The sequence below is a fragment of the Cupressus sempervirens genome, chromosome 7 (assembly GCF_028749045.1).
Source record: "Cupressus sempervirens isolate cs-2001-9-10 chromosome 7, ASM2874904v1, whole genome shotgun sequence".
Classification (NCBI taxonomy): Eukaryota; Viridiplantae; Streptophyta; class Pinopsida; order Cupressales; family Cupressaceae; genus Cupressus; species Cupressus sempervirens.
The window spans coordinates 685358422-685383257 of NC_143124.1; the positions used below are offsets into that span (position 1 = coordinate 685358422).

The 24836-nt window shown below is 37.9% G+C and overlaps 1 protein-coding gene across 3 annotated transcripts in view; it reads left to right on the forward strand.

Moving 5' to 3' along the window:
* The first annotated feature begins 4030 nt into the window (after window positions 1-4030).
* Window positions 4031-24836, forward strand: part of LOC149548633 (uncharacterized) — a 50333-nt gene continuing 29527 nt past the window's right edge. Inside the window, exons 1-2 of one of the 3 annotated variants that reach the window (XM_089792545.1) lie at window positions 4031-4439; window positions 4528-5246. In XM_089792545.1, the coding sequence (XP_089648671.1) occupies window positions 4573-5246 (674 nt within the window). In that variant the 5' untranslated portion in view covers window positions 4031-4439; window positions 4528-4572. Of the gene's footprint in view, window positions 5247-24836 lie in introns of all 3 variants that reach the window. The other 2 variants (XM_089792542.1, XM_089792543.1) reach the window with 2 other exon arrangements.

Consider the following 24836-nt stretch of genomic DNA (forward strand, 5'->3'; position numbering starts at 1 on the left):
TTATCTCAACAAAAAGCACAATTAACCCATAATATTGAAATCAATTCAAAACACAGGAATATTCAAATACAAAATTCCTCCTTCATCTTTCTCCTTTTAATAAAATATGAGTTACCAATATTGAGCTCATTCAACATGATAATTCAAGGCAATTATGGTTACCATAATGAGAGAATTCTATGATTGAAGAGTTAAACTCAAATTAAGTGGGAGTTCAACTAAGATTGATTATTGAGCCAATTGAGTTGATGAGCTCATCCAACATGATAATTCAAGGCAATTGTGGTTACCATACGAGAGAATTCTATGATTGAATAGTTAAACTCAAATTAAGTGGGAGTTCAACTAAGATTGATTATTCAACCAATCAAGTTGATGATTCTATTAATTGAGTCAACTAGAATTGATTGGAGACTTAAGTAAATGGATGTAATTTAGATCTAATAGCATGTAATCAATTATAGGATGCACAATTTAGAAGAATGGATAATTGTCCGAAATAGTTATTCAAATAAAAGATGATGAAGAAATTTACTAGGTTGATTGCATAGATAGAAATTATAATTGACAAATGAACAAAAAGTTAGTACGAGTTTAGCTTTGGAAGAATAAATATGATTTAATAAGAAAAATAATTTATATATTTGCACACATGAGAGAATATAAATAAATAATTTCTTATCTATTTCTACAAGATGAATAATTAGTTCAATCAAATAAATAAAAATATATTTAATTGTAAGAGAGAGCTTGATTTAATTATTACATAAATATAATAATAAAAAGATATTAATTAAATATGTTTATTTGATTAATTATCATGAGATAGGGTATAATTAAATAATGAATAATTACCACATTACAGATGAATAATTATGAAATATTGATGTAGATGCTCAATAATTAAAGTAACTTACTAAAATTACATAATTATGAAGTTAGGTAGAGCTGATAAATTTGAATGCAAAAATTAGTAGAATGACACAAATTGATTAAACAATAAAGATTATTTACCAATTTAAGAAAATTTTTAGTAAAAATGTCATGTTTAAACAATTGGACATTTTTAGGTGTCTATATTTTGTCCCTCTTTCATACAAAGGTTTTAAGCATCATTTCAAAGAATAGTTGATAAGTAATACCACAACATGCACTTGTTAAAAATTTAAAAAAAGGGTAGTATATTGCCCCCTTGAGGAAATGAGCAAAAAAATAAAATAAAGAGTTTATTTGATTGACAACATGATAAGGATCACAATACAACTTATGATACAAAAATGAAAAGTCATGTACAAAAGATATGGACTCAAGAAGGTCAAAAACATCACAACAAATACAAATGAAAGGTATACACATCGATCAAGACAATGATAAGTGGGTAAAAATATAAGTTTGGAGTCATTTTCAAAGTCATTGTTCATATTGAGCCTTTGGAGAACTAGTAATGGAAGGATCTATTTCTGAGCATTTGGAGAGTGATGGTGGGCTTTGAGGATGACACATATATGTTGGTATTATGATGTGAAGTGGTTAGATGTAGTAATGTATTTGGTTGTCATTGATGAAAACCTAGCCACAACAATTGAGTGGATCAATTGATAAGGCAAATTGATAATCAATAATTAGTTAACCATATCAACAAGAAGGAAAGCAATTAAGTAAAATGATCATTATACAAGTAGACTAATAGCACAAGATTATCATGGTGGTAATTACCATGTAGTGAGAATCAAGTGGAGCATATTCATTAATTAATCATATTTAGGAATAAATCTTGATTGCTTCCTTGATTGTTGAAAATGAATTAGGGTTTATCATTTAATAAAACACCTCAAAAATAAGCTAACATTTTTTTCAAGAGTAACAATTAGGCAAAGGAAGTTGCTTAGGACCTAGAATTTAAATTTGAATTTAGGGCCTCTTTGGTTGCTGGAATTAAGTAACGTTGGAATTGTCAAAATCTAGAATTTGATAATTTTGGAAGTTTCAAATCCAGAAAATGGTTTTGGGAGCACGGTTGGGACTGTTTGATTCACCTAGAATTCTTAACAAGAAGATACATTTTCTACATTTGGTTCCATATTTTTGGAATTGGAATACCGCCTGATATGAATGAAATGTGATTTGAGTTAAAATACAAGCTGCTTCCATATTTGGACATGAGTATGACCCAAATCGGTAAATCCATTTATCTTCCCATTTGAATGGTGTGTAATCTACAACAAGGATAACTAAAGTCATGAAAGACTCACAAGTCTTATTTACCCTAAAAATCCATGGGAACAATCTAACATAAATAAGCTACTTGGAAAAAGATGGCGACTCATATTGTTTGGCCAAAATGCTCGTACAAAAACTCTTACCAAGATTAGGGAGTGCATGGAATTTAAACGTGAAGAGTTCAATAGCAAAGAGACTATGCATATTGGTAATGTCAAAGAGGCCAAAGAAAAATTGGGGATTGTAATGGAGGAGGTACACAAGTATTCTTTTGTAATGAAGGCTATGATGCAAATGGCGAAATTGGAGAAGGAATGCCAACGCTTTTTTATGAAATGGAATTCATGAAGCATTACTGTGATCTATATGTGATTAATTTATGCACATCATTTTTGCGAGGGATATAATACATGAGATGATTGCAAAAATAACAAGCAGGGAATGCAAAGATAAATTTCTTCTTCCTCACATGGTAAATGTGATATAATGTATTCGGGATGTAAAGTGATCAACACTTTTTCTTTGCTCATTTAACTTTTTCAGTTGGGAATATCAACACTTCAGATCGTTCTACTTCTAGCTATGTCTCCAAAGTTGCCATCGATAATCATATGGAGAACTTTCCAACCATTTTTGGTGAGATGCTTAAAAAATAGAAGGAGAAAAATGATTGGGGTTTGTCATAATCAATGACAAGGCGGGCAAAGCAAAGTAACTGAGGAGGATACCACGTAAAGCAAACCAAAGCAAAGCAGCAAAGCGAAGCTTTGTTTCCATTTCTGACAGTGGAGGAGAGACTCTCATGTTCAGCGCTAGCCTGAGGTTAGGATCCATAACATACTTCAAAAAGTTTACAATTTATTTTATCTTCAATTCTCATTTTACTGGAATTGGAATTGCAAAATTTAAATCCAGGATTTGGGGGTAAATGGGAATTCACAAATCTTTATTAACTTTTTCTATTTTGACCCAAACATAGAAGATGTCAAATTTGAAATTAAATAATGCCAATTCCTATTCAATTCCAATACAATGGACTCTTATTAGAGATTTAGGGGTTATTTATACATCCATGGAATCAAATTGGGTTAGTTAAGTGTCTTAATATTTTTTGTTCAGACACTATCTAGGTCTAATCCATTATGATGTTAGAGCCTTGCACTCAATAAGACTTGATTCTTGGTGAACTCATTTGGAACTATTCAACATCCCCATAGATTCAAGGGCCCATTGGCACGTCTTAAATTTGACTACGATAACAAATGTGTAATATGGAAACCCAGATTTGTCTCAAGGAAATATGTAGATTAAATCATGTTAAGCTGTTTGCCATACTTTAATTTGTGCTTATAGATTTCACTGAAAATAACACATGAACAAATTGAGAAATAAGATTAGTCTCTAGAAACATGTAAAGGTGAAATCAAGTTAATCCCAAGTTTTTTAACCACTGACATATACCACTTGTATAAAAGCAAAAACAATTGATATATCTATATATATATATATTTTCTATTTACATAAAAATTGGTATTTCTACTTGAATTCAAGGTGGTCCATCACCTCCATTTCTTCATTTGTAACATCCCATCTTAACAACCATTATAATTATACCTTATATATCTACCCTTTCTCGATGAAATTTAAATGAAAGGGAAATCCATCACAAACTCTATGGTTAATGATTATTTTCCCCGCACAATTTTAATTCTATAGATCGACTCTCCCTTCCTCTGTTCTAATGATGGAAGGAAAGAAAATAGATGATGTGTAATGAGCTTTTTGCTATCTTAATCATAGGAAAGGTATTAAGTGCAGCGGAAACACGATAGCTACGCTACTTCTCTCTTTACGGGAGATTAAGGCCTACTTTTAGGGGTGCTCCAACGGATGGGTCCTACAAATTTGTGTGAAAACTGCCGTTTTTTTTGGGAGACAATTCCTTCCCAAAGCTTTTACTGCTTCTTTTCACACAGGATATCGGCTCCAAACAAAGCTCGTCTCCTTGAGTTCCTTGTCATACGTTTAGTCTTACTGGTCTTCGCCACCAAAAGTTCAAAGGCAAAGACAAGAAGCTGTACCAGTTTTTCGCGTGCACAGATATCCTGTCCTTTTATTCTTATTTCAATCATGGTCGGTATTCAATCACCAAAATTCCAATGACACTGGCAGCCATGCAGCAATGAATTATAAAAATACCGTTATTATGTTTATACCCGGTACATCAATCTAAAACGCACATTTAACCTTCATGGCTATGCATGACACACCCATCTCAAATTCACATTTTATCTAATGTTTATGCAGGGCACATCAATCTACAGCTCACATTTTCCCTATGTACAGGGAGAGATGCAATTTCTTGGATTGTCCTCCACATGTCCAATACATTCAAATAACATGCCTGCAGTGCCAAATGGTGTTCAATCTGGGTCTTGTCATCAATCCAGATCCGCATGGAAACTTGGTGGTATTCTTAAAAGGAAGAAATGCAGACGGCTTCTTACCAAAGTTCTGGCGGCAACATTGAAATCTATTGGCATAACAACAGACCCAACTGGCCATTCTTCAGATGAGAACTTGAGACCTTCTGCAATGGTTTTACCGCGGGACAGCCTGATGGTATGTGGAGGAACCACATTGTCTGGACATGTGCATATCAGTGGTGCTAAGAACTCAGCCTTAGCTGTTTTGGCTGGGACCTTGTGTTCAGCAGGTATATCAAATCTGCAGATGATTCCAGATCTTCATGACACTAGAACCATGATGGAGATCCTCCGAGCTATTGGGGTGGAGGTAAAGAGATCGGGCTCAGAAGTAGTAGTCAATACAGATCGTATTAAGAGCGTGGAGCCATGCTCTGATGCGGTTAGGAAGTTGAGGGCTAGTTTTTTGGTCATAGGTCCTCTGCTGGCTCGACATGGTGAGGCACACGTTGCTCTTCCCGGAGGCTGTAATATTGGAGCCAGGCCTATAGACTTGCATTTGAGAGGACTCCAAGCACTCGGTGCCCACGTTGAGATTAGGTCAGTTTCTGCTCTTAATTCCCTTTTCTTTTTCAGTTTTATTCCCTTGAGCATTTAAGAGAGACTAGAGAATATTTTTAAACCTCACAATACCAAATCTAACTCATGTCACTAAAGTTGCTTGGATTTGTTGATGCAGAACTCCTATTAAAACCATTTAAAATAAAATAAAATTAAGCCCCTCTTCCCGCCCTCCGCTTCCCCAATCCCAAAAAAGTGACTAAATTCACTTCTAATACCACGTTAGGTTACAAAATCCGGTTCCATAGAGTTTGCAGCTATCAATTTTCTAGAAAACCAATGCACCCATGAATGAAAGTTTTAGCCTCTATCGACATTCTCTATCTTTATCCTTAATGGTCTTGTCATCTCTACAATAGACAGATTTCTCTACAATAGACAGATTCTAAACCTAACGCTTGCCTAATACACTGTGCTCTCTCATCATTTGCACATATCTCATTCCTTTTTCACATGTCATGTATGTCGGAACAACCATTTGATTACTTCAGAATCTGGACACACAAATCCATATCTATATTATCATTGTCTTCAATGCGCCAAGAATCAATAGATACATTTATATTTTTCCAACTCTGAAGTGTAATTTAAACTGAGGGAAAAAGACATTACTCCGTTTTCAGACTGTCATGGACTTTGGGAGATGTCCGTGCGACACTGGCTATCCCGTGCAGAAATGTATGCAAGGCTACCTTACAAAAGGGATACCAGACTATGCCACCTCCTATGCGCCAATGCGTAATGCTAAAACAATCAGATCTGCTACCTCCCAAACGTATGCGAATGGATTAAGCAATGAGAGAAAAAAAAAAGGTAAGGTGGTTTTATAGTCCACGACACTATGCCATAGTTTTTGGGTTTACGTATGGTGACAGTGATATGGGACTACCTCGTACTCTTTTTCAAGAGGCGCTTGGCGCTACAAACGAGGCGTACATACCCTACCCTCCAGTGGGATTTGAACTTGTGACCTCTCTTTCAAGAGTACAAGTTCTCCACCACTAGGCCAACTCAGGCTGTAAGAGATGTATACAAAATGATGCCAAAAGAAAGAACACGGACCAAGAATGGGTGGTGGGGTGATTTGCCCAATATCCTTTATTATATGCAGTCAGTTTACAAATAACAAATGGATAGGATGCTATGTTAAGAAACACAGATTGCCCCCAAGTATTTTGACCATGTTAACCAGTCTTGACAGATCTTATTACAATAAAGAGCTCCCAACTCGAATATCAAGTGCCTACAAAGCAATGCAACAATGCGGCTAGGTGCCAAGGCAATTCGCCAGAAATGGACACCAACTCCCTACTTGCACTTTGCTGCTCCACTGCTCTAGTGATTTCCTTTGATGTCCAAATGAATGCGCAATGCCTCCTTAAATAGCGACCGCCTCGAGTAAAGCTCCAAGCTAGCCGTTGCCACATAAGGCCGGACCCAAACTGTCCCTCTTCTATGATTAATGCAAGTATACATGTTACATTAATGAGAAAGCCTTAACGGCTACATCAGTCGGCCTCATGAGCAGTCTTCAAGGTACCGCTTCGTGAAGCACACTCCAAATCCGATGTTAGAAAATGGGAACCCCACTTGGGACCCGAGATACCCTTGCGCAAATCCGCTGCAGTTCGGCCTAACATCTTGGTACCTCGTCAAATGTGAATACCCAGTTGGCTCGAATGAACAAGAAATATACCAAGTCGGCTGGCCCATCAAGGTAAAGTGTGTCGTCTAGTTGGCCCAAAGTGTAGACCCCTTACATCCTCCCCCATTAAACTAGTGGTGGCGCCTTTGACGCCTATGCAACTTGCCATGCATTGGGAGGTCAACCATGAAGTCTCAATTCTATACGTTTGCGTTCCTTCGCTGAAGTAACCTAGTCTTTTGATCGATCTCGATCTCAGTCTCAACTTGCTTCGGTATGGACTTTGCTAGTTGAACCAATCTATCTCAGAATGGTTCAAACTGACTTGAGTGCATCGTGCTGGGATCTCTGAATCTCCACTGCACCTCTCTGAGTTAGAAACTTTCGAAATCTTTCCAAGGTGTACCACATCTCCAGAACAGATGGACGCATCACGATCCCAAGTTGACATGATATCATCTCTATGAAGTCCATCGTTGAAACCAATGAAGTCTGGATAGGTATCCACAAAATCAATATCAAACGATGTTGAATCATTACCAAGCTGTCCCAAGGTAATGGAGACTGCATTGGATTCCAAAGGTAAGCCATCTTGAACTGCATCGTGAGGCAAAGTCTCTGGCTTGTCTACATTTGCACCTTCAAGTTGGGCTGCCTCGGAAGCCTGACTGTTGTCCTCAACGCTGTTCTCCAAAATGCGCAAAGTGTTCAGCCTCATTCGAACACCTCTCCGGCTGACTCAGATTGACCATCTCCCATCTTGAAATGATCATGACATTGTCCAAGTATACTTCACTATGTAGTTCTGTCAAGTCAGGGAATGACTGCCCAGTCTTTGACACAAACTCGTGGGAAAGCAACTCGGCTAGCTTAGAAAGTCTATCACATATGAAATATCCCAAACGGATATTTGTTGTGCTGCTGCTATAATGTTTAGTTATATAAATTATATTTTCCTGTAGATTTCTTTGTGATCTTATAGAGCTAGACAGAAGTTGCAAAAGAATGTTGTTTCTTTTTGTATTTTTCAGAATATAGGTATTACAATGAATAAATAATAGTAACTGATAAAATAGAAGTGATAGAAATCATATGCAGCAATACATACTAATCTGAAAATGATTCTAAAACCATACCAGTAGAGTTTGATTTATTTCAGAATAGTCCCGATACAGATGTACTTCAAACAAGGTTGACGCTAGTTGAAGATGGTAACCAACTACAGCCAAACTAGTTCAAATGATAAAGCCCAAGCTGCTGCAATAAAACCACTCCAGTCTGCTGCAATAAAACACCCCAGAATTCCTCACGTGATCTGCTGCAAGGAAATGCCAGGCTGAACCAAAGTGGCTGCCTTCCCTAAAAATCCATTGCCTGCAAAGTGTGACTGCAATACTAGAAATTGATTCTTTGCCTTGATCAAACTGTATGCATAAGAACCTTCAAATCTGATCTTGTTGAGGGCTACGTCCCAACAAATCTGCTTTCAGCACTAGGGTTTGTGTCCTAGGTGAGGAATGCTCTTCCAAAGCAATGACATCCAAAATAGGTTGACAAAATGATAAAGAGCTCACCTTTAGGTTGCCTTCTCTTTATATCCCCTCTCCAAGGCAATTCGAACCCTAAAGTGGAATTCACTTGAACTTTATAATATAACATTATTTTCCCGAATAAAGGCGTCCAAATAGAAAGAAATCATTATTTTATTAATGACTAATAGCTCCAAGCATCAAATAGGTCCTGATAAGTGAATCAAATAGTAGAGACTGAGCTCTCTCCAATGAGCTATCACACATAGGCAAATTGATCCAAATGGAGCTAGAAAACTCCTTATTACTCCAAAATGGCTAAACACTTAGCCTTATTTAAATTATTAAAAGACTAACTTAGAAGAATATTTAAATATATTAAAATATTTCCCAAGTAGCCAAGGAACAACCCAAACACCTCCAAAACATGAAACTGAGTTTATCACCCGCCTGTGACTGATGTCGAACAACCTGGGTCAACTGGCAGTCTCACCCTCAAATCTAGGGATACTCCTAAAAAATAGGGAACACACCCAAATCTCCTGAAATTGAGACCAAGGGGTGATCTCATAGAACCTCAACTCTGGAAAACGTCACAACCTCCTAAAAGGTAGGAATCTCCTCCTACAATCAAGTAACTATCTCCTAAAATCAAGGAACTGCTCTCAACTGATCTACTATTGCCTGTAATACCAACTTTGGACGCTGAAAACCCTGACTGAGTCCCTAATCACCATTGCCAGCCTACGAGACTCCATAATAGGCTAACACTCATGTCATTGCTAGACATAGCTAAAGAGGGGACATGACAACATAATGGATCCAGAATCATTTGATTGTTCTAGTTCCACCAGTCTAGGGCCTTTGAACAACTAGCTAGAAGTGTTAAGGCCTTAGTGCATCCTCTAGTCTACAAGTTCGCACCACTACCAAGTATCATCAGATCTCTTAGGGAAATTGATCCATGCTGTTCCCATCTCTCAAGGACGACATCTTCCAAAAAGATGTCCGTTGGGTCGAAAGGGTGGTGCTCGATTCTAAAATCAATGTATAGGCGTGCTGAGCCTCCTCTCAACCATCTAAACATAATGTAGGTAGTGTAGATGTTGGAGCTGTGTTCGCCAACTTGTTCCTTCCAAGGGCCCCTAAGTTGTCTAGTTGCAAACACTTCATCACTGCTTGTGATCTTGGTCTCCCAAAGACTTCAATCAAGTATCTCCCATCCAACATGGAAGTTTCACCAAGGTTCAAAGCATTTTGCTCTTCGAATGGTCTGCCACATCTTGTCAAGGCTAAGTTTGGCTCCTCAGTTAGCTTCACCTTCAAAGTGTCAAATGCATGTTGCTACTTATCACCCCACTTCCAACTTTTTCCATTCTTTAGCAAGTCGGTTAAAGGGCTAGCAATCTTGGAGTAGCCTTCTACGAACTTTCGGTAGTAGTTGGCTAGGCCAAGGAACTACCTCACCTCGTGAACATTATGAAGTGGTTCCTAGTCTCGAATCGCTTCTAGCTTCTCGAGATTTGGTCTAATTTGGCCACGTCCCACAATGTGTCCCAAACATGACACTTCCTCTTGTGCAAACATGCACTTCTCCTTCTTTACATACAAGTTATGCATCTTGAGCAGTTCAAACACCTGCTGGAGATGTTCTTTGTGCTCGGTCACATCTTTGATGTATACAAGTATATCACCTAAATGCACTACCACACACTTATCCAACAAAAGTCTAAACACATCATTCATCAAGGTACTAAATGTAGCAAAGGCGTTCGTAAGACTGGAAGGCATCACCAAAAATTCATATCTTCTATACCTAGTTGTTATGGCCGTCTTCTCTTCATCACTCAACGTGATTTTGATTTGGTAGTAGCCTTGCCTTAAGTCTAGCTTACTGAACACCCATGCATCCACCAAGCAGTTGAGACTATCCACAATGAGGGGGAGTGGATACTTGTTCTTGATTGTCAACTTGTTCAACGCTCAATAGTCTACACAAAGCCTAAGTGTCTCTTCCTTCTTGCACTGAAACAAGACTTGGGCCGCATAGGGAGATCTAGATGGTCGAAGGTATCCCGCCTCAACAAGTTCTGTCAGTTGCCTCTTCAACCCGACTGTCTTGGGTCTTGAAAGACAGTATGTGAAATGACCCTAGCTATAAAGGTCACTAAATCCCAACAATGTACTGTGGCAATTCGTCAAATAATTTGCAAACAAGCTCTGATACCACTGAAATATTCCCGATAGGATTATTTCTTTTTCCAGCACCAAGAATACTAAAACTTCAAAAGGTTTGACATTTTGTCAAACAGTTAGCAATCGAGCGATGATGGTTCTGATTTGAAGAACTACTAAATTACCCCAACTGAGGTACAACAATTTATCAAATGCCAACTTTATTTGCTAAATTAAACAACTTGCAAATACTATAATTAATTAGATGCACCTGGCAAGAGAAGAATCAGTACGGGAATACGGACTCAGACTTTGTTTATCAGTTGCTTCGACTCCATCCATCATATCTATAGAATTAACAAGATTTGAATCTGGTTTCTCCACTTTGGCTAAAGCTTCTTCCGACAAATGCAACCTCGTAGAATGCACAAAATGAGTTGCAAGACCACAAGTGACTAATTCTGCTCCATCCAATCTCATGCCAGTCAGACCCACATATTCACCCAAGAATCCTGGAAGTAAGAAATATGATGCACCAACATCAGGGTGTAGTTCCAGTCTTGTTTCTGGCATAGCATAAAGAGTCTTCCCTGTTGTGACTCGAAACTTGCCTCATAACAATCCCATTCAGCAAAGCAACTCGAGGCTTTGTAAATTGCAAGAGTATAGTTCATGATATATTCATTCCAGAAATATCGTGTCCCATGACTGTAATCACCTGAATTGCCTGCAAGACAAACATTTGCAACGTCTCCACAAGATGCCCTTCCTATACCCTATTCAGTTGGTGCGCAATCCTTCCAATGTCGGTGCCATAACCAGCCGAATCCAAGTCGGGTCGAGCTCTGTAAACAAGCAAATCATCCTACGGTTTATACTTCGCCAAGCCTCCAACTCGGATCTTGGTTTGGTGATTACTTCGCCGGGCCTCTTGGAAAAACGTTCGCCGTATATTGACCTCTGCCCACGTATCCCTCTGCGGATTTATGACAGCCAAGGCGCGATGTGTGATTAGAGCACTTGCCTAATAACGCGTGAAGAAATGCGTCTTTTGCCTTCGGTTGTTTGCTCAAATCAATGACACTGGTCCAGACTGGATCGAATGGAGATCAGATGCGTTCTTATTTGCCAATCTTTCAACTGGAATCCAAGTTCGAGTTTATAATTCTTTGCCCCAAATCTCCGTTTCGAGGGCTTGCGGAAAAATGGACAGATCTGAAGACCTTCAATATGTTCCTGCTCCCGTGATCTGCCCTTCGATTCTTCGATGTAATCCTAAGCGAAGTCTTGCATGAAATCTGGCAGCCTAAACGATCCAACACCTGACTATATGATAGCACAAACTTCAGAACGGTAATCTTTTAATGTAGCTCTTCTTCCGTTGCAATGTCACAACTGATGTAGATTGAGCCGTCTAGGTACAGGGAGAACTATGCGGCCATTCTCATGCAAATTCGACCAGATATGGAAAAATGTGCTTCCAGCTTCCCTTCGAATCTCTCCAGTTCTGTAATTAGTTAATCCCTTCCTAACTAAACCTCCAATGATCAATGAATCGCAAGATTTGGCCTTAGGCCACAGATTTTGTCCCTGTGATGAAATGACTGAATGTCACCTCCAATCTGCAATAATTCGGATGATATTTCACACCCTCAAAATCGCGTACCAATTGAGAGTTATCGTTCTCAATGCCCAACTGTGACAATTGCGAAAACCCTAGGTTCCACAATGCACCTGTGATTGAATCACAACATGAAATCAAAAGAGAGATAAACAACTGCCTGATTCGAATGGAGCCCCGGGGTGCCTATTTATTCTTTTCCCTCCATCCTCTCCAGAGACTTCTAGAACCTTTTTGATCTTATCCCTCAAGTGACTTTATTACTTGCCTTTTTCCCTATTCTGTCCAATACTGCCACTGATCCTGTGAACCTTGTGAATAGATTATATCTTCGAATCTCAATACTCAAAGTGATCCTCAAAACTCAATCTTCCAAACTTGGCCCTAAGCCACAAATAGCCGCCCTGATGAAATGACTGAATGTCACCTCCAATCTGCAATAATTCGGATGATATTTCACACCCTCAAAATCGTGTACCAATTGAGAGTTATCGTTCTCAATGGCCAACTGTGACAATTGCGAAAACCCTAGGTTCCACAATGCACCTGTGATTGAATCACAACATGAAATCAAAAGAGAGATAAACAACTGCCTGATTCGAATGGAGCCCCGGGGTGCCTATTTATTCTTTTCCCTCCATCCTCTCCAGAGACTTCTAGAACCTTTTTGATCTTATCCCTCAAGTGACTTTATTAAATATTTTCCAAGTCACTTTATTAAATACAAGGTTATCTTTTAATATTATTTATTTAATTAAAATAATTAATTAGTCGTCCTTGGACAACCATTAATTAAATTAATTAAATCGAACTGTCACCAAAAAATTTGGGGACATGACAGTATGTGGCTTTTGTAGGCCGCCTGGTTCTAACCTCCAATTCAATCCCATGATCAACATGTCTCTGTGGTGGCAAAACTGCAGGTAGCTTCTTGGGCATGAGATCGACATACTCCAGCAAGACATCTTGGATGACAGAGGTTTTGAAAGTCCTAGATGACTCTCCTTCATCCCAGCCACCAAGCAATGTAGCTAAGTATAACTCATCCCGATTGCTCTTGCAGATCTGCTTCGCACTCAATGCATTAAGTACCCTTTCACAATCCTTGCTCTTCATCGTCTGGATCAAACAAGGCTGGTTCATATCAAGTACCAAAATGCACCCCAAGTGTGGCACCACTGCTGTTGATGCGGTCCTTAGAAACTCTTGTCCAAGGATGAGATCAAACTCATTCATTTCAATGGCTACCAAGTCTACTACACCTTGCCAAGGTCTAGTTCAAATGACCTCGTTCTGCATCTCACCGCTCACCTTCTGTGCAGGTGGCATGATTGCCTTGAAATGAGTTGAATGTTTCTTCCATCTTTAGGCCTAGCTTCCTAGCTCCCACAACCGATATGCTTAGTTACCGGTTCGAAATACGGGTTCGAAGAACCGGTTCACCAGTATAGCAAAATTTTGGAAAGGGTTTTGGGTTCCTTCGTACAAAAATGTGTAAAAATTATATATATACATATTTATGAAGCCTAGAAACATAGAGTATCATAAAATCATATGATGTAAACTCCACCTTGCACAAACTTCTTTTGCTCAATCACCTATTTGCTCACAGAATCACCTATTTGCACACCACAAATGATGTTAGAAGCTAAAGTAACCTACTTACATTTACGTTTTAGGGCAACCAGAACTCAAAAAATATAAAATTTGCCCTAATTCGTCCCAAATTCGATCTAGGTAGCCAAAATTTGCCGGGGTTTGACATTTGGATTGTGGGTTCAAACCAGCCCAAGAAAATTCAAACCCTGATCGAACCTGGGTCGAATTGGATCCATATTTCGAACCGGTTCGAACCCAGGCAGGGTTCTTGGGCCAAAACGGCGAACCTGGGTAACTAAGCCGATATGTAATTGTGTGTTGCCCCAAAATCGACCATAGCCATCACCTTCTTTCCCCCAAAGAAAGTCTCCAAGTAGCATAGTTCATGTTTATTGGCCACAAATGCACTTGTTGAACTGTGCATCGAGTTGAGAAGTTGCAAAGTGCTCATCTCGGGCATTTTCGCTTCTTCACCCAAAAGTGTGCTGATTCGGCTCCAATCTGACTCCTTTGCCCAATGATCAATCTTGTTGCAAATGAAACAACCCAAGTCATGATTCTTCTTCTTTTCTGGGGCGTGATCCTTCTTCTTGGAGTTGTCTTTTCCATTTGACTTGTTGGATTTCTTCTTGCCTTTGTGATCACCGTTTTGATCTGAAGAGGTCTTGTCCTTATCATTTCGATGAAACCGTTTCCCTTGGTTCTCACGAGCTCCTCCAAAGCCTTTTGCAACGTCTCCCTTGTAATCAAGTAGACCATCTGCCACTGTGATCGCTTTGGCAAGTGATTGCACCTTTTGATGCCTTATCTCCTCTCTGGCCCAAGGTTGCGAACCCTTGGTGAAAAGGAACCACCTCTCAAAATCGTTCAGTTTGGTACACTCCAAATCCAACACTCGGAATGCCTTCACATAATCTCGAATTGTCCCAGTATGCTTCAAGTTCTCCATGCGTGTTTGGATGATCCAATTCGAGTTCCCAGGTCTAAACTGATCATGCAACGCTTGTCTCAAGTCTGCCCAAGTCTTGATCAACTTCACAGGCTTGCTGGCACGCTCATCTGCTTGATGAGTTCTTTACCAAAACTTAGCACTCCTAGTCAAGTGTGCCACCACCTCTTTAACTTGAGCTTTGCCACTTAAGTTTGGTGCGCTTGCTAGAAACTCCTCCACATCTCAAAAGAAGTTGTCTAGAATGGTGTTACAACAATCTCCATCATATTTTCCGATCTTGGATGACTTAGAAGCTTGTTTGCCTCCTTGTAGCAATGAATGGTAGGTCTGCTGGCCCTCCTTCAAGAAATATATGTCTTCTTTCAAGGAGTTCGTCTAATCGCCTAGTTTAGACAGCTTCATGTTCCACTTGTCTTCCAACCTCTCCTCCAAGTGAGAAGTTTCCAGTGTATCCAGTCTCGCGCAACCTGTCCTTGTTCTTAAGAGGCCCACTCTTACTCTTCTTTCCATCATGATGCTGAGGCTGGGTCTGATCCATATCAAATTGGTTGTCTGAATTGCCAATGCTTCTGCTCAATTCCAGATCTGATCTCAAGCAACCTCCTTTGCTCAAGTTCTGACTTGATTTCTGTTTAGGAATTTGGATCAGAGATAGAGAAAAATATTAGTCTTTTATTTTAAGGTATATCTGATTTTATTACAGACTAGAGTATACTCCTTTTATTGTTATGGATTTGATATCTCAGACCTGATCTGAGAATTTGATAAGAACAAATCTTATATATATATATGACAGTCTTCAGCAATTCTTGGTTTATAACATAGACTGAATCCTTATTAGTCTGGATTATCGAATGCATGCTGTGGAATGTAATTGCCTTGGTTATTGATTACATCCCAGCCAACATCGATAGTTAGATATATATAATATGGAGAGTCATACCCATGTAGGGGCATGATTCTATGTGGCATAAGCCATGTAGGGTCATGACTCTATGTGGGGTGACTACTTTCAATTTTTATCAACGATAACTAATTCTCCTATGTAGCCACCGATGTGTAATCAAACATACAAGTTATGATCTGACTTAAATCAAGATCAGGTGTTATGAAGATAGAAAATAATTCTGCCATAAGCAGACCACAATATATTATTATTAAATTTGTTCATTCAATATATATATATATATATATATATATATATATGCTTGTATGTATATATATTTTCATACAAGCATATATATATATATATATATATATATATATATACATATACACACACATAGATTAAATATATATAATATATTGTTTACTGCAATCCGAATGAAGCTATATCCTTAACAATCTGCTACAAGACCAATCTCTTCAAGATCAGACTTTCACTGATACCATCTCCCCGATTTGGTATGCTGAAGATACCTCCTCGTTCTTGAATCGATCTGCTCTGATACCAACTCAGAGAGTTGGTATGCTCAAGATACCTCCTCAATCTCAGATCAACCTGCCTCCGATACCGGCTGTCATGGGAGATGTCCATGCGACACTGGCTATCCTGTGCAGAAATGTATGCAGGGCTACCTTACAAAAGGGATACCAGACTACACCACCTCATATGCGCCAATGCAGAATGCTAAAACAATCAGACCTGCTACCTCCCAAATGTATGTAAACGGATTAAGCAATGAGATGTATGCAAAATGGTGCCAAAAGAAAGAACACGGACCACGAATGTATGGTGGGGCAATTTGCCCAATATCCTTTATTATATGCAGCTAGTTTACAAATAACAAATGGATAGGATGCTATGTTAAGAAACATAGATCGCCCCCAAGTATTTTGACCATGCCAACCAGTCTTGACAGTTTTTATTACAATAAAGAGCTCCCAGCTCAAGTACCAAGTGTCTACAAAGCAATGCAACAATGTGGCTAAGGCAGTTCGCCAGAAGTGGACACCAACTCCTTGCATGCACTTCATTGCTCCATTGCTCCAATGATTTCCTCTAGTGTCCAAATGAATGTGCAATGCCTATTTAAATAGATACCGCCTAGGGTAAAGCTCCAAGGTAGCCGTGGCCAAATAGGGCCGGACCCAAACTGTCCCGCTTCTGTGATTAATGCAAGTATACACGTTACATTAATGAGAAAGCCTTACAAATAACAGCTAGTTTACAAATAACAAATGGATAGGATGCTATGTTAAGAAACATAGATCGCCCCCAAGTATTTTGACCATGCCAACCAGTCTTGACAGTTCTTATTACAATAAAGAGCTCCCAGCTCAAGTACCAAGTGTCTACAAAGCAATGCAACAATGTGGCTAAGTGCTAAGGCAGTTCGCCAGAAGTGGACACCAACTCCTTGCATGCACTTCATTGCTCCATTGCTCCAATGATTTCCTCTAGTGTCCAAATGAATGTGCAATGCCTATTTAAATAGATACCGCCTAGGGTAAAGCTCCAAGGTAGCCGTGGCCAAATAGGGCCGGACCCAAACTTTCCCGCTTCCGTGATTAATGCAAGTATACACGTTACATTAATGAGAAAGCCTTAACAACTACATCAGTTGGCCTCATGAACAGTTTCCAAGGTGCCGCTCCGTGAAGCACACTCCAAATTCGATGTTGGAAAATGGGAACCCCACTTGGGACCCAAGATACCCTTGCACAAATCCAATGCAGGTTGGCCTCACATCTTGGCGCCTCATCAAATGTGAAGACTCAGTCGGACCGCATGAACAAGAAATATACCGAGTCGGCTGGCCCAACAAGGTAAATTGTGTCGTCCAGTCGGCCCAAAGTGCAGACCCCTTACATTGTGTGTATTGATCTTGGTTCTTTTCAATGAATTAAATTTCCTGTGTATATGGGTCCTTTTATATGCTTAATCCTTCTAGCATTGAAACCCTACTCTTGCAAATTGTGGTATATCTTCATGGCATGACAGCCAATGTTTATAAGTGCCTAAAAGTTTAAGATGAAAACTAGCACATGAGAGTTTTTTGAACTTATCCACTTCAGGTTGTAGTAACGATTCTGATTGTTAGCTAAATGACTATGTAGCCATTGTATAAGTTTTTAATTTGAGGGATAGATGCCATAGGGCTGTGATAAGGCTGGGTTCTTTGGGATTTTTCTAATTATTCGTGACTATCATTCATGTTTGCATATACTGGCTGGAGATTCATAATTGGTTTGCAAAAATTTATGGAAAGTACATTGGGATACCCTCAAACTTGCCTGGATCATTGGGAGTGGGAGTAGGCAACTTCTGGTTATTGGTTACATCTATCCTTGTGTTAGGATGACATGCTTCCTCTAGGATGGCAGTAGCCTCATGAAGTTTTAGTATTTTCTCTTTTAAGGTTTGTAGACAAGATACAGTTTATGAAACACCAACCTTAATTCCTCAAGTTGATTTTTGCTGGGCAGCCTCATGAAGTTCTAGTATTTTATCTTTTAAGGTTTGTAGACAAGATACAGTTTATGAAACACCAACCTTAATTCCTCAAGTTGATTTTTGCTGGGCATAATTACATTTGCCTCTATGACACTTTCTTCTGTACCTGATGTCAACCCAATCCCCAAAAAATCTGTTCTAATCGTAAGTGATGTAAAATTAAAATTTCATAGAAGCATAAATTGTTTTGGGATTAAATCGGCAAATGAAAGGAGTAGGATTTTTTGAAAAAATCGGGAAAAATTGGATTTACAAAAGAGAATGTGAAAAATTGAAGAAAAACAGTTGAGAACTATTTTTAAAAATTAAAGGACATTTCCATAGCATAGATGATAAAGGACTAATGTAATGATTCAAAGCACTTGTACAACCTCCTGATATATTTTAAACTTGGAAAACTAATAATACTATAAATTTCAATCAAGCCATGACTTGAAGTAGCACCACAATATGATGTGAGCTTTCTTATTTTTCAAAAACAGAATGAAGCTTTCTTCGCAAAATATAGTCAATAAAAGAAACTTTCATATTTATGTAACTAGAATTCATTTGTGATATTGCTATCAGGATTCATCTATGTAGTTTTTGAGTCAAAATCATTGACCCAAGCTTCATGAGTAGCAGTTTACAAGACTCCATCTCTCATGAGACTGAATGGAACGCTTAGCACTCATTGCATCTAGGTGATTTTCATAGTGATGAAGCATTAGGACTTGTTGGAGGTCGCCCATCCCAGTACTACTCTAGCACAAGTGCACTTAATCATGAAGTTCCCTTCAAGGTTAAGTCCACATGCTTGCAACCCCATTTGCAAAACCTTTAGCTAGTGTTGGGCCTTGCAAACCATTCATTAGAAAGCCCCTTAAGATCATCAATTGATTAGTATAAGATATTTTCCATAGCAGGTCCAGTTGTGATGTTGCTATCATGATTCATTTGTGTAGTTTTTGAGTCAAACTCATTGACCCAAGTTTCATGAGTAGTGGTTCACAAGAACCCACCTCTTATGGGACAAAATAGAACACTTAACACTCATTGCATCTAGGTGATGCTCATAGAGGTGAAGCACTGAGACTTCCCAAGAGATCACCCATCCTAGTACTACTCCAGCTCAAACGTGCTTAACCACGGAGTTTCCTCCAAGGTTAAGCCCACTTTGCTCGCAACCTCATCTACTAAACCTTCAACAAGTGTTGAGCCTTATGAACCATTCACTAGAAAGCCTCTCAAGCATATCAATTTATAAGTAGGAGATATTTTCCACAACAAGTAAAATTGTGATATTGCTATCAAGATTCATTTGTGTCATTTTGGAGTCAACTCATTGACCCAAGTTTCATGAGTAGTGGTTCACAAGAACCCATCTCTCATGATAATGAATGGAACGCTTAACACTTATTACATCTAGGTGATGCTCACAAAGGCAAAACATTGAGACTTCTTGAAAGGTTACGCATCCCAATACTACTCCAATTCAAGTGCACTTAATCACATAGTTTTCTCTAGAGTTAAGCCCACTTTGCTTGCAACCCCATTTGCAAAACCTTCAAAAAGTGTCGTGCCTTATGAACCATTCATTAATCCATCAATTGATAAGTAGGAGAAATTATTTTCTAGAATTCTCTCTAGTTTTTTTTTATTATATATACTCAATAAACAATTATATGCAAAGTTGGCCTTATATACACATATGCGAAGTGATATATACATGTATTTACCAAAACAATATTATATATGTTGAACTTAGAGACTGAATTGCATGAACTATTTAATTTCATCTTGAGTAAGGGAATAAATATTTAACAATATGGTTAAATAGTCAAAACTTATGTCATAATTGACAAGCCTAAAATGATTATAATGATTATTATAGAGTTCTTTGTTTTCTCTAAAAAAAATAAGGCACAACTTTGTCTTTCTCTTTTAGATCATATCGTAACAAATAAATAAGGCAGCTTTCTTACGGTCTTATTTCGTCTCATATTGCAACAATTTAAATATTTAAAATTTATACAATCAAAATCAATGTTAAAGAGAAATAGCATCAATCAAGCTATACTATACATTCAATGTAGAAAGAGAGGAAAATTTTGTTTGTAATTGCATATCTCCCATGCTACATCCTGACTTTGCAAAACTTTCAACCCAACTTTCTCAGCTGCGTCTTCAGCAACACACATTGATTTTGTAGAGAATCACATCATTCAGCAACGCACATTAATTTTGTAGAGAATCACATCATGTTGCAGGTTTTTCTCGTCAGCATCGCCTTTAGAGTTTTTTACTAGTTTCCTGCAATTTTTTTATTGATTAACCATCACTTTTTACCAATTAATCACCTGATAAATTGCAAAAAAATGTTGAAAGTCGCTGACTGAAAAATCTCTATTTTAAGGGGAATAAATCACTGCATATGCCGACTCTTGTTTAATGATGTATAATCGTGATTTTTTATCATTTTCTAATTCCATGCTATTAGAATATAATATATATTAATAGACAATAATAATTAACATTTTGGAACTTCATTATAATATTAATTATAAACTATAGGGGTCTATTGCTTCCCCGTTGAAGGGCAATATATAATAGTGTGTAATTATTATAATTTTAAAATTTATCTATAATATTAACTATATAATCGATCTCATCAAAATTCAAGAGGCAAGGCATGCAAAGAACTCAAGTCATATTGAAAGTATGATTTAAAACAAATTTATTAGTTGGATCAACACTATATCACATACCCCTGACAATTTAGGATGATTGAGGCCTTTCAAATTTCGTTGATGACTGTCGTTGCTTCTCCCACTCCTCTGATTAGGGTTTTCTAGAGGTTGGAAAGAAAAGGGACAAAATTAAAAATTTTTTCCAAGACAATTCCTCATTGACTTCACTTCCATCCTAGAATGAACCCTACTTTTGAGAGATTCGTCAATTTCATGATTTTTTTCCAGGGTTTAGTAGGTTTTTGCAATGATTTTTTATGTTTTTTGTCATTTTTAGGGATTTAAATATGATTTTAATGCACATTAAATGCAAAAAGGTCATTGAAAATTGGGTCAACAATTTTTCCAAAATCGGGATTTGTCAGGGAAAATATCAGCAAGCTCTGGGATACAGGATTAATTGGGTGGGATACAGGATTACTTGGGTGTAAACAGATTTTTTGCAGATTTACGCTTCTATAGTGTAAATCTTTCAGTATAATGAAACTGAACTAGAAGTTGAGTCTTTACTGTTGGATATTATTGAGAATAAAGTTACTGGAAAAATAAAAAAATAAAAAAACTCAATAACAAGTCCAAGAATGCTCTAGAAAGCAACAAGAATATAATTTGCTGTAAAAACCCCTGAGAAACTTTTTTTTTTTCTTTTTTGAAAAAAGAGGGGTAAAAATTTATTTAATCAAAGATCAAGAACAAAGCAAAGGCCTAAGGCCCAAAGGAGCTCTACAAACTCATGTCCTCCAGAAGCATCTGATCAATAATCTCACAGTACTCAACGGGTAACTCATCTCTACCATTAATATTCCACTCACTCACATTCTCTGAGGCCCACTTAGCCAGACAATCAGCCACTCTGTTCCACTCACGAGGAATATGACGGAAGGAAACAGAGTCCACCGACCTACAAAGACAAAGAATTTGTCTGGCTAAAGAAGCAAGTTGCCAACTAACATTATCCAACTTCTGATTATTCAACATATCCACCACAATCTGTGAATCAGACTCACATATGAATTTAAAACCCCTGAGAAACTTTAGATCTGAAAATATTTAATATTAATCAGAAATCTGTAAATAGTTAAATCTACTAAGTGAGATTCATAAAAACTTGAAAAAACAGTACTTAGATATTTTTAATGACATAAGGAAATTGTATTGGACGAACTACCTATTGATGTCATTATTATTGGCTTATAATGAAATAGGTATTCAATCATTCTTCTTCTGGATACAATGGGATTGTTGTGTGGTTTATTGTTGGAAAACATCAAAGCTGTTGCTTGTTTCTGCTAGAGTAGGCTTGTGATATAGGAGGGCAGGACTAGCTTTCAGACATTGGGTGTTGCATTCTGTTCTTTAAATTGAGACCAAGAAGCTTTTAGGGCTCACATGGAATGCATTTACAGTGAGAAGAGAGGCAAATATCCGATTTGGGATGCGTGCAAGTATTGCACCTACAGAATTGCACGGGTATCAATTTTTTGTTAGGTATAATTGATTAAATCTGCACTATGTAAGCTATATAGAGACGGTCCAAAGAATCGGGACAAAACCGTTTGGATCATTGGGTCATGTTGTTTCATGTTTGTTGGAGCGTTGATGGGACCTAGGGGATGAAGTTTGTCCCAGTTTGTGGGTCGTTTTGTAAAAGAAGCTACAAACATGGGTCAGTATGACCCGGGGTGGTATGGACATCTTTGGAAGTCTTTGGTAAAAGTCACAGATCTCAGAATGAGCCAGTTAACCTCATTTTGCCAATTTACTGCTTTGTGCAGGTAGCAAATTTGCAAAAAATGATGGCAAATGCGTGTTTGCCCTTAGTGGAATCAGTTATTTTGTCAACTCTCGGAATGTGGAACTTGAAGAGGCTTGAAGTCATGACATTTTCACTTCATTAGAGGCAATGATTGGTGTAAAAAATACCGACAATTTACTTGAATCCACTAGGGTATTAATCAATGTGCACTTCTTTCAATGTGTCCAACCATCAGATAGAATAAATCCTATGAACTCCTAGTGGATAATGCTAAAATCCTCTTCTACTCTTCTTCTATGAACTGAATGTTTTTTATAGCTTTGTCCAACAAAAACCCACTCAAATTATGTAAGCTAGGTACCTTGAACTCATTTTTAGCTATAGTCTATACACTGACCAATGATCTGAAGATATCCAAATATGGGCTGTCTGCAACATTGAATGGTATGTTGTTATAATACAAAAAACAAGCACATGCCTTTCTTGCGTTGTGATGCTTACCCTGGTTTGATGAAGTACCTCTAGGCAAGAGTGAGTTGTGCACTAGGAATACTACAAAGAACAAAGATCCTTGTGAGTATGACTACAACTGGTTAAAACTATTTGCATTGGATGAGCCTCTTGTCTATGGGCCAAGATAAGAGCCTAACAAATCATGAATCTAGAGTAGAATTCATCACAATTGTAATTGTCTCAATTAATCCTATTCTTTTCCAATTCTTCTCATTGTACAAAGCAAGCACACTATTCACCTCTTGTGTAACTTGAGGTTCCACTAGGTTACACAGTTGCACATCTCAGCTAGGGATTTGTGCAAGGAGATCTTTGAGTTGATTGATGCCTCCTCTCATTCTCAAGCCACAGTGATTGCACACCACCAATGCAATGTCATAATTAATGAGTAACTAATTTTTTCCTTAGGTACCTTTTTTTATCAAACAAGTAGGCTTTAGGGATACCTTTCAATTTGATTGAGACCCTGCAAGAAAGTTGGGAATCATTTATATTCATAATTCATAAATAGATTTCTTTACTTAGAAATAAGCATATATTGGATATGTAGGTCAAATCAGTAGATTTCTTAAATCAAGTTTTAGATAACTCAACCATAAAAGAGATAAGATAGGGTGCCCTAGAGACTCTCTACCTTAGGCCCAAGAGCAGATATACCATCCCTCTTGGCCTCATGTGTCTTCTGCCATCCATATTGTTGAAGTTAATAGCTGCGAGAAAGATCTTTATATCTGGAATTGGCTGAACTTACTTCTTAGAACTCTAGTCTTCTATGTTCATTCCAGGGCACACTTCATATTTTATTTGTACCTTTACATTGCCGTGAAAGCACAACATGGCATCAAAGGTGTGTATAGGTGTCCTATTTGTCGGGGAATTGCATAGGAGACATTTCATAATTGTATGTTCGATGGCTCACAATTTATATAAGTTGGGTTATGTATCAAAGTTGCTGTGTGCATTCATACCTGTTGCCGTTAGTGACAATGAATTGGGAATTCTAAAGGTTGTTGGTTTAGTAATTGTATGAGGAATACAGTGGTTCAAGTATTCATAGTCATCAAATGTGGATTATTAAATAATATACATAATTGCCGTGGATGGCTCGTGGAGCATCAGGTTGTATTCTGCAGAACACAGAGTCCATCTATATGAGAGTTCCATCCTTGGTGTCGGTATTGAAGCTTCATAAACTTGAACATATGTAACAGAAATCATTGACAACTGTCATCGGTCTATAGTATATACAGCTCAGGAGTTGGAGATCTTTTCTTTTGGTCATTCTTGTTCCACCGTTTGGTGGGTATTAGAGATATTCATAAGTCAATTGATTCCAAGTTGGTGCATCTTCAGAAAAGAGGAAATATAGAAATTATGCGACTGTTAAATCGATGGACATCTGATATAGTATTTGTCTTTTGATGACTGAATTTTCAGTAATTTTAATATTTATGATCAGTGTATCATCATTACAGCATGAAAAACATGCTTTTGTATTTAGTACCTGCGAGATACTTGAAGTTTTGTATGCATTGCAATCACAAAGGATGTGTTGCTCGATATGTTAAAGGGCATGCCCCTTGATTGTCAAGT